Source organism: Oryza glaberrima, chromosome 11, assembly GCF_000147395.1.
Source record: "Oryza glaberrima chromosome 11, OglaRS2, whole genome shotgun sequence".
Lineage (NCBI taxonomy): Eukaryota > Viridiplantae > Streptophyta > Magnoliopsida > Poales > Poaceae > Oryza > Oryza glaberrima.
Window position 1 is genome coordinate 8,709,466 of NC_068336.1, and position 10,637 is coordinate 8,720,102.

Consider the following 10,637-nt stretch of genomic DNA (forward strand, 5'->3'; position numbering starts at 1 on the left):
TTAACCTAATTTCACAAAGGTCATCTATTTGCACATATTTAGCCATCGATCTAATCAACAAAATTCATAGATGTAACATGAATAAAAATTTATCCTAAATTAACAAAGGTCATCTATTCACATCACAAACATAGCCATCATATCATCAAAACAAAGAAAAATCAATAATACAATTGACATCTCTATCATCAATAATAAAATTCCATCTCACTAATTAATTAAATCATAGTCAACCACATATGTAACTAACATCCCCTAGAATCACGATTCCATATCAAATACCATACTATAACAAAGTCCATTTAATTACATCATAAATACTCTAAAATGTAAAACTCACAACTCCATCACAAATTCCATAATGTAGCGAAGTCCATTTATTAACAAAGTCCCTTTAATTACTCTAAAAGCACATCCTTAATATCATCATCATCTCAACATCTATCCAACATCACACATCATCACAAATCATCTAAATATCATCACAAATCATCTAAATCGACATCAACATCACAAATCATCTAAATCGGCATCAACATCACAAATCATCTAAATCGGCATCAACATCACATTATATCACATATTTCAGCTTAACATCACAAATCATTGAGGCTGACGGAAATCATCACAAATCAACAGCTAAACGCTTACCAGCGGCTTGGGGAGGAGGAGGCCGATGGCTTGGGGAGGAGGAGGCTGACGGCTTGGGGTGGAGGTGGCTGGCCTTTGCTTGGAGGAGATGTCACCGGCGGCTTGGGGGAGATGTCGGCGCCGGCTTGGGGTAGTTCGTAGGCGTTGGCTTGGGGACGTGCTCGGCGAGGAGGCCGATGGGGTTGTTGAGGCCGGCAGCGAGGGGGAGGTGGTCGGTGCAGGCTTCGGGGAGTAGATCCACGGTGAGGGAGGCGACGGCGGAGAGGGGGAGGTGGAGAGGAGGGAGGCGGTGAGGGGGATGGAGGAGAGGGAGGCGGTGAGGGGGATGGAGGAGAGGGAGGCGGCAGTGGCGGCGATTGGGAGCGAGGGGAGGGAGGCGGCGGATGGTGGTGGGCTAGGGAGGAGAGGAGGCGCGCGGTGGCGTTGGAGGAAGCCGATGAGTAGAGGAGGCGGCGGAGGATGCTGGGGAGGTGGGCAACAGCCCAGATCTGGGGGTGGAGCAGGAGAGGCGGCGGCGTGGGGGGAGGAGAAGAGGAGGTGGCAGCCGGCAGCATGTGCGAGGAGGAGAGGAGGAGGCGGCGGCGAGGGCGAGGTGGAGAGGAGGCGCGCAGCCCGGATCTAGCCAGCGGCGATCGGGGACGAGAAGGAGAGGCAGCCCGGATCTGGTCGGCGACGTCGGCGGGGAGAGTGGGGGGAGGAGGAGAGCAGGTGGCGGTGTGGGGGGGAGGAGAAGAGAACGAGAGGAGGAGGCGGAGGCGGGAGGAGAGGTTTTGGCGGCATCGGCGGCGGGAGAAATTTTGGCAGCCTGGCAGCGTCAGTGAAATTTTCGCCGGGACTTACAAAATTTCGCCGAACCGCCCTCCCCTTATAGAGGCAAACCGCGTGCGGGTGATCTAGGCGCCCGCGCGGGATAATTGATTATCTCGTGCGGGCGGCTTAAGTGGCCCACATGGGACCAAAAAAAGCACGATTTTTTTTGTAAAAAAATAATTTCCATGCGATTGTATTAATTATTATATTTACTATAGCACAATTAAATATAGTTAATTAATTGTTATAGTCCCATCTAAATTATTGTTAATTATAGTTAATTAATAAGTCGTATCTAAATTATAGTTAATTATAGTTATTTAATAAGTCCCATCTAAAATATAGTTAATTAATAAGTCCCATCATATCAACAAAACAAAGAAAAATCAATAATACAATTGACATCTCTAACATCAATAATAAAATTCCATCTCACTAATTAAATCCTAGTCAACCACATATGTAACTAACATCCCCTAGAATCACAATTTCATCTCAAATACTGTACTATAACAAAGTCCATTTAATTACATCATAAATACTCTAAAATGTAGAACTCACAATTCCATCACAAATTCCATAATGTAGCAAAATAAATTTAGAACGACATATAGTATGGATAAACATGGATACCCCGTCTCATTCGCAAAATAAGTTTCATCCAATAATCGTTTACAAAAAAAGTTGTACACACGATCAAAAATAAAACTAATGTTTGACAATTTTGGAAACACAATCCTTCCGCGCGGACGAAAACATATCTTCGTCAAGGGTTGTCTCAACTCACTTGATCCAGTTAGGATAATCTGTGAACAATGGGACGTCGTCGTATTGGCTGTAATCTGACGCATCTTCAATGTCATCAATGCCAATGATGTTTTGCTTTCCCGATACAGCAACGGCCACCTTATCGTCGGATGGGTCCTTCACATTGAAAACCTGTGCAACACGCTCAGCAACAACCCACGGATCATCCTTGTGTCCTAGCTTGCTACGATCCACAACCGTCAGGCCGTAGTTATTGATGGATACGCCTGTTGTGTCTCTGACCCATTGGCATCGTAGCACCGGGATCTGTATGTTAAGGCCATAGTCAAGCTCCCAAATGTCTTGTATGATCCCGTAGTAAAACTTCTTCTCACCTGATATGTCAAACGCCTCCACCCGAACTACGCTATTCTGAGCTGCGCTTTTCTTGTCCTTGAATATTGTGTAAAACCTATATCCGCCGATGTCGTACCCTTGCCATGAGGTCACAAGACTAGTTGGGCCATTTGCTAGCCTGTGCAATGTTTTTTCCTCGAGTGATTCACTGAACTGCAGATCTTTCCCCTTCAACCATTTAGGAAATTTTCGTTTATGTTCTTTACAAATCCAAATGGCCGTTCTTCTAGGGTTTCGGGCTCTTATCTCATTCATATGTTCCTCAATGTACAGCTCGATGATGGCGAGCTGTTGCAACACGCTGCTATGTGCTTCCGTTACATCTTTGAAGTCCTCATCATAGAACCGTTTCTTGCCTACGATCCCTGTCCCAGCTAACCGGCCCTCGTGTAAAGGGGGGTTACACCAATGGGTTCGGCGTCCTTCATGTAATCTATGCATCATTCAACCACCTTGTCACGACCGGAATTAACCCAACAGGCATTCCATACGTGCGTGTATTATTCCTTGTCCTAGGAGGCAAGGTACACCAGAAGTTGATACAATTCAGAGTTTAACAAGCGGAAGCGTAAATAGTTAATTTATTACATGTGCGACGAGGGCCCAACACACACGAAGATAAACGAAAAACAGCGGAAGACTAGGGCGACAATCACAGGCGCTTGACGACAGGCGCGAGCTAGACACCAAAGCCTTCATCCTCCGGGAACTCCTCTTCTGGGTTGGGGAAAAATTGAGCAAGATTGAATACAACCACCGTACTCAGCAAGACACACCGACAAATGCAGGATAAATGCAAAGGCGTACTATTGGTAATTCTTACGTTCACAGATAGAATCCGCAAGCGCACGGATATACCGATGTAGCACTTCCCCTATGGAGTATTCCAAGGGTATCGAATCAAGGGAACGTGTGTGATTATCTCTTCCTCCGGTTCATCCAAGGACACAAAGCTAATGTGGGCAGAGGGCAGAAATGATTTCCTAATGAGAAATAGTGTCTATGGAAAGCTTAACTTTAATCCTAACACAATACTTCAGGCACTGGCAACCCGCTGTTTCCAGATGTCACTCTACTACGTACCCGGATAGGGAGGACTTAAGTGCTCTTCAGGGTTGTCACCACCTCTACACCCACCTCAAACATACTGTGGGATACGCAGCAACCACTGGAGATTAATTACCCAGACACCGCGTCTACGTAATTAATAACTACTCTAGTGCCGATCAAACACTAAAGCAATCACTATAAATAAATAGACTATAGTGAACAATGATCCCGTATGCTAATTAGGAACTAACCAAGATGTAATTCTCACTAAGCAAATCTTAATTACTCAGAATGATATTTCTATTAAAGCAGAGTAATTAACAAGATACAAAAGAAAGAGGAGATTACCGACAACTCCGGGATTCCTCCGATTCCTTCTACCTTACTCTCTCCCTATTCTAATATACATGAAAGTACACTAGAGCCGCTTGTAATTCAGCTCATGCTTTGGTGTGTGTGAATGAGGGAGAGGAGAGGGGTATTTATAGGTGGAGGGTTGCCTTGGGAGAGTGGAGATGCTCCAAGCATCCATAGAGCATCTTCTCTCTTGTCATGCCAAGTGTCCAATTTCTGACGGGTTCCACCGGTGAAAACGGTCATAACCGTCATTGGGGAGCGGATAGCAACCAAACTGGACTTGGGCCGGGGCGAACAGCCTCTGCCAGGGTGGAGTTCGGCCGAACCCGGGACGGCTCCGATCGTTCCGGTTTTCGTCTTGGACACTCATTTTGGGCCCCTTAATTCATTGGTATGAATGTTTGGCCCATTTGGAGGTGTTTAATTGGGTTTATGGGTCCAAAACTCCTTAAGTTCGGATACGAGTTTGATTCTCATCCTCCTTCACGTATATTTCCTCTCAACTTTGGTAGTTTGTCACCTGCATATGAATATACACCAACACTAGTGGAAATCATTAGAAATAAACCCTACCACTATGGTTGATGTTTTGCATTTATGGTTTTATGCAGGTATTGACGGTATAAATTTTGTATTTAACAGCCGTCAACACGTACAAGGGGTTATAGTATAGGGGTTAGGATTTGCAGTAACAGCATTTAGAAGACCTTTAGTTGCTCAGGGCTATTTTGTAAAGACGATCCTAGAGCTATACAGTGTTATTAATCAAGGCCGTGAACCCACACAAACCTGCCTTAACTCAAGGCCTATGATGATTCAGACCGAACTGGCAACCAGACCCAGGTCCTAGCTCATCCCAAGCCAACCCAGGCCAACCATTGCACATTTTAGTTGTTAAGCAAGTTTTAAGAAATAAACCACTAACTTGGGTACATTGCTAGGCTTGCCCATAACCGAGGGCGTGGCTATTCGAATAGATTATACTCTGATCGGAGATATACATCTTTACCCACAAGACACATCTTCCTCACGTGCAAACACGCGCCACATACCACCACGGCATACGGACGGAAGACGTGACATAGTTCCCAACCCATCCTAGCCATAAACAAGAGTACCGACCCAATCCTGGCTACAACCGGAATCCCGGGACAGGTAACCAAGGTTGAGCCCCTAGTGGCAGGACACCGGCCCTGTGCCATGACATCTCGACTACTGGGCCGTAGCTTGTGTAGCCTTCATTTGCCCTAGAGATGTTCATCGAGCCCCGACTTCGTCCATCTCTATCCGTGTACTTTTGCCCATGACCAGACTAAGCTACAAACTACACCTTACCCACTAGACATGTGGAAGTACGGTAGTGCTTTGCAATAGAGGCCCGAAGACCGGTCCTTATAGTGGCCGAGGTGCGACTATCAAAACCATGCACCTCGAGCCTAGCCTAAAACCATTTTGGAGGTTTTGAATAGAGGAGGGTGTGTGTGTACTCCATTCCACATAAGCCAACCATTCCATAATGCACAAATGATATGAGAACTCCCAAAGTCTAGAGTTATAAAAGCACCTAAAGTTTGTCTAATTTAAATGGCGAAGCATCTACCTAAAATTGGTACTAGCGAGACCATAATACAGTACACACCAGTGGGGTTTTGGTTATTCTCGGGTGAACAAGGTAGTAATAACAATAACAATAATAATAAGGTCATAACAAAGGTAAATAGGCATGGCTAAGTAAAACAGTGATAACGCGGGAATTTAAATAAAGCGATAATGCATTAGTTTAAAACAAAATAATTTTAAAGCATGGGACAACAATATGTTCAAAGAAGATGTGACTTGCCTTGCTCGCTTTCCCAAACGTCAGCTTCAACCTCCACGTAGAGCGGATCTTCCAAAGCTGCAGCGTCTACACGACCAACGGAAAGAAAAAGGCTTTTACTCTAATAAACTCCATATAACAAACAGAAACAAAGCACAAAAATGGGTTCTTGACTTCTTAAGGAAAAATTAGAGTCTTGAACAGTCCAATTTCGAGTTCAAATGACCAAGATATGGCCATTAGAATTTTATATGTTCTTAATGTGAATATTTGCGAATTTCTTCATTTAAATTTTAATTAAAAATAGAGTTTATTGCGTCAGCCGAGAGGAGGGGGCGCGCGGACCGGGCCACGGGAGTGGGGCCCACGCGGCAGCCTCACGGTCCACGGTGGACCGGGCGCACCAGGCGCACACCGGCCGGTGCCGTGGGGCCCACGCGTCAGCCGCACCCAAGGACGCGTGCGGCTGACGGCCGGGCCCCACACGGCGCGCCCGGAGGCGGCCACGTCGGCGCGGCCGGCGGAGGGCGGCGCCCGCACCCCTATGGTCGCCGGCGGCGACCATAGGCGCGGAGCGGCGGCCGAGAGAGAGGAAGAGGAGGGGGAAAAGAGGCGGCGGTCCTTGGCTCACCCTGGGTGACGGCGGCGACGGAAGAGGCTGCCGGAGCGGAGGGAGACGTTGGCGCGGCTCAGGTCGACGGGGTCGTCGGCGTTCCGGCGGTCAGCGACCAAAATAGAGGGGTGGACGAGGTCCGCGAGGATGCGGCGAAGCCGAGGGAGGCGGCGCCAAAGCGGGTGGAGGACCGAGGTGGCGACAGAGAGCGGCCGGAGCTCGGCGGCGACGGCGGAGAGAGAGGGCGACGGCGCGAGCGCGAATCCTACGGGGTGAAGGGGCGGCGAGTGGCAGAAACGGTGGTGGGGAGCTTGGGGAGGGTTTATATAGGGTTGGGAGTTTGAGAGGGCGGCCGGAGGGGAAGGAAATGGCGTAGGAGACATGGCTGCCATCAATGGCACCGGCGAGATTACGGGGGCGGTTTCCAAGCGAATCCGAGGGAGAGAGAGAGATGGGAAAATGGGGGGAAAGGGAGAGGGAATCGGGGGGAATAATTCCCCCCATTCAATTTTGAACGGGAGCGGCTGGGCTCGGCGGATTTGGCGGCGGCGGCGGCGCTAGGCACGGGTGGAGGGAGTGGCGGGAGCGGCAAGAGGAGGGGGATGACGGGTGGGCCCTACCCGTCAGCGAGGGTGGCGAGCGGGCCCGCCCGTTAGTGGCGCGCGCACGGGGAGGGGGCCGAGTGGGCCTCGGGGGAAGAGAGAGTGAGGGGGAGGGAGATTGGCCAGATTCGGCCCAAAGAGATGGAATGACTGTTTTAGGGTTTTTCTTTTTATAAAATTATTTTAACTTTGTTTATTTCTTGATAATTATTATTTGTGCTCTGAAAATTCCACTAAAATTTATTTACACATTTTAGGCTTTTAGGAAATATACAAAAATCCTTCTAGCCTTGTTTGACTTTTAACTTTGCACATTTTAATTTTGGAGGCTTTCAGTTGGATTTTAATTATTCTAGGCATAATTTAAAGGATATATTTTAGGGTTGTTTTGGGACGTGACACACCTCCTCAGTTGTGTACCCCTCTATCATTGATCCCTCCGGAGGAGCTCGGTTACAAACATACCCTTTCAGGACCGACATGTACCTGTCGTACGCCCACATCTGGTGTAGATATAAGGGACCAATCTCGATAATCTGAGGTACGATGTGGAGAATCAGATGCTCCATCATGTTGAAGTAAGCTGGAGGGAAAAACATCTCAAGCTGGCATGCTGTCTCGATTGCAAATATTTGAAGGGGGCCTAACTCTTCAGGATCAGAAACCTTCTGTGATACTCGATTGAAAATGTAGCACAACTTTGTTATCACTAACCGAGTGTGAAATGGCTTGACCGCTCTTATAGCAATTGGTAGGAAGACTGTTGACATCTTGTGACAGTCATGAGCATTGTACCCAGAGATGGTCAAATCTTTCCAAGATACAAGTTTTCTGACATTCGCAGAGAAACCAGTCTGGACTTTCACACTATGCAAGCATCTACATAAAACTTTTTTCTCTTCTAGAGTTAGTGAGTAGCACGCCGAAGGAATATCGATCTTCCCATTTGGCAGCTCTTTTGGGTGAAGCTCATTCGTTATGTCCAAATTGATGAGGTCGGTACGGGACTTCAACCCATCTTTCGTCTTACTCGGATGTCCAGTAAAGTGCCAATGGTGCTATCAAACACATTCTTCTCAAGGTGCATTACATCGATGGAATGACGAACCTCCAGGTCTTTCTAGTAATCCAGATACCTGAAAAATATTGAGTGCTTCTTGAAAGGCAGGTTACTTTCCACTACAGGTGCATCTGTTTTTTCCTAATCCGTACGTTTCTTCCTCTTAACGGCCTTCTTCTTTGGCTTGCCGAACACAACCTTAATGTCCTTTGTCAGCTCGAAGATAGAGCCACCAGTTCGTGTTTCAGGAGCTAGATCATTCTCTACTGTATTGTCAAATAATCTGGCCATCGCAGGCCACCTGTGCCTCTGAGGTAAAAACCGATGATGACGCATGTACACACCCTTGGTTGAGGAGGTGAGGTACTTGTACGATGTCTTGTCGATACATATGAGACATCTGAATTTCCCCTTAAACTGGCCCGAGAGCGAAAAGTTCATCGGTAAGTCATTGATCGTAATGAATATGATGGCACACAGAGTAAAATGTTCCCTACGGTACTCGTCCCACATTCCTAACCCTTCCTTCCACAGTTCTTGCATGTCCTCCATCAATGGTTCCATAAACACATCAATGTTAATCCCAGGCTGTTTTGGACCTTGTATAAGGATAGACAAAAGAATATACTTTCGCTTCTGGCAAATCCATGTAGGCAAGTTATACATGGTTAGCAGCATTGGCCAGGTGTTGTGTGTGTTGCTTAGGTCACCGAACGGGTTCATTCCGTCCGTGCTCAAGGCAAACCTTACATTTCTCGGGACCTTTGCAAATTCCGGGTGTAGTGCATCAAAGTTTTTCCACTGTCGAGCATCGGCAGGGTGTCGGATCTTACCGTCATTTTTCCTACCCTCCTGGTGCCATCTCATCAACTCGGCATCGGTACGATTCAAAAATAGCCGCTTCAGGCGATCTTTCACTGGCAGGTACCACATCACCATGTTGGGAATCTTTTTCTTCTCATCCACCAGTGCATCTTGGTCGACCACCTCTCGATCGGAGACTCCGTTGCCCGTCTTGTACCGACTCGTCCCACATGTTCGGCAAGAGTCTAAATCCGCGAATTCCTTGCGGTACAGTATGCAATGATTTTCACATGCATGGATCTTCTGAACACATAGAGATAATGGACATATCAGTTTCTTCGCTTGATATGTGTTCGTCGGCAGGAGGTTTGGCTTAGGAAGCATAACTTTCAAAAGATCCATCAAATCATTGAAGCTAGTGTCCGACCATCCATGTCTGGTCTTCAATCTGAGAAGTTCAAGCACCGAGCGCAACACCGTATAGTCCTTGTCGCATCCTTTCGCTTCGTCGTAACGAAGTTCCTTCGCTGCTTTTTCCAACGCTTCCCAATTGTCCAACCCTCGTCTTCTACCAGTTAGGACATCTGGTTCAACGTGCCACAACATATCTTCCAGATCAAAATCAATACCTACATTGTCTATACCAGAGCCACCGCATTCCGGGATGCTTCCCTGTGACATGTCTTCGAATATAAAATTTTATGTATCATCAAAGCAGAAATCATCAAACTCTTCGTTATGACCACAGACTTCCCCGTGAAAAGTCCATATCTCGTAACTCTTCTTAAATCCTCGCTCTATGGTGTGCGACAATACTTCATTCAGATCTTGCAGCAAAATTTCGTTCTTGCAATCTTTGCATGGGGAAAAAATGCCCCTCATATTCTCCCTCACAACATGTGCCTTTGCCAGCTCAACAAATTTGCCTGCTTCCTTCAAGAACGTAGGATGAGCTCTTTTCGTGTTGTACATCCATGTCCGATCCATGACCTACAATACAGCTTGTCATTAATACATCCATGCCCGATTCAAAAATGAGTGTATTTAAATGGAGGGAACTAATCACATAGTAAATTAAAGTTTCCACCGTACAGGAATTTTAAGCATTAATAAAATATTGTCCATTTCTAAAAAATTAAAAAAATCGTCCTTTCATCTGAATGAAAATAAATTTAATAGAGGTAAACCCAACTTTTCAATTTAGCTACTAAATACTTTTAAAAACATGTAATGGAATTATTATATATTAGCTAAAAGATAAAAAAAAACAAACAAGTGCCTCCACTATTCCATTTATAAAAGTGAAAGTTTCTTCGCATTGCACCAACGAAAACTGACAAAAATGGAAGCAAATGAAGGAGGAGAACAAGCTCTACACTTTTTATATAGAACCCAATCAAAGATTTGAGGTCGAAAACCTTCTCCCATAATTTGTGGAGGTTTAGGAGAGAGAAAACGCCAGCATATCATGGCAACAGTCGGGCTGAGGCTTATATGCCCCCCCCCACCATCGCAGACGGTCGGCTTACGTGGGCTGCACGGCTTAATACGTTATCCCGTGCGGCCCTAACCCCGGCGCCGGCCTTCGGTTTGTTCCAGGCGGAGCCACTTATGGCCCGCCTGGAAGCTAATGGAGCCGGTGTCCAGGAAAATCTCACGTGTAGTAGTGTCAATCTACACAGTTAGATCATATATACTTGCAGTATA

The 10,637-nt window shown here is 46.5% G+C and overlaps 1 protein-coding gene across 1 annotated transcript; it reads right to left on the reverse strand.

Moving 5' to 3' along the window:
• Positions 1 to 2,244: 2,244 nt before the first annotated feature.
• Positions 2,245 to 9,611, reverse strand: LOC127755664 (uncharacterized). The gene is made up of 4 exons (XM_052281351.1): positions 8,279 to 9,611; positions 8,157 to 8,202; positions 7,471 to 7,897; positions 2,245 to 2,793 (listed from the first exon to the last, which is right to left on the reverse strand). The coding sequence occupies exons 1-4, from the start codon at positions 9,609 to 9,611 to the stop codon at positions 2,245 to 2,247; spliced, it is 2,355 nt and encodes a 784-aa protein (XP_052137311.1).
• Positions 9,612 to 10,637: the final 1,026 nt, after the last annotated feature.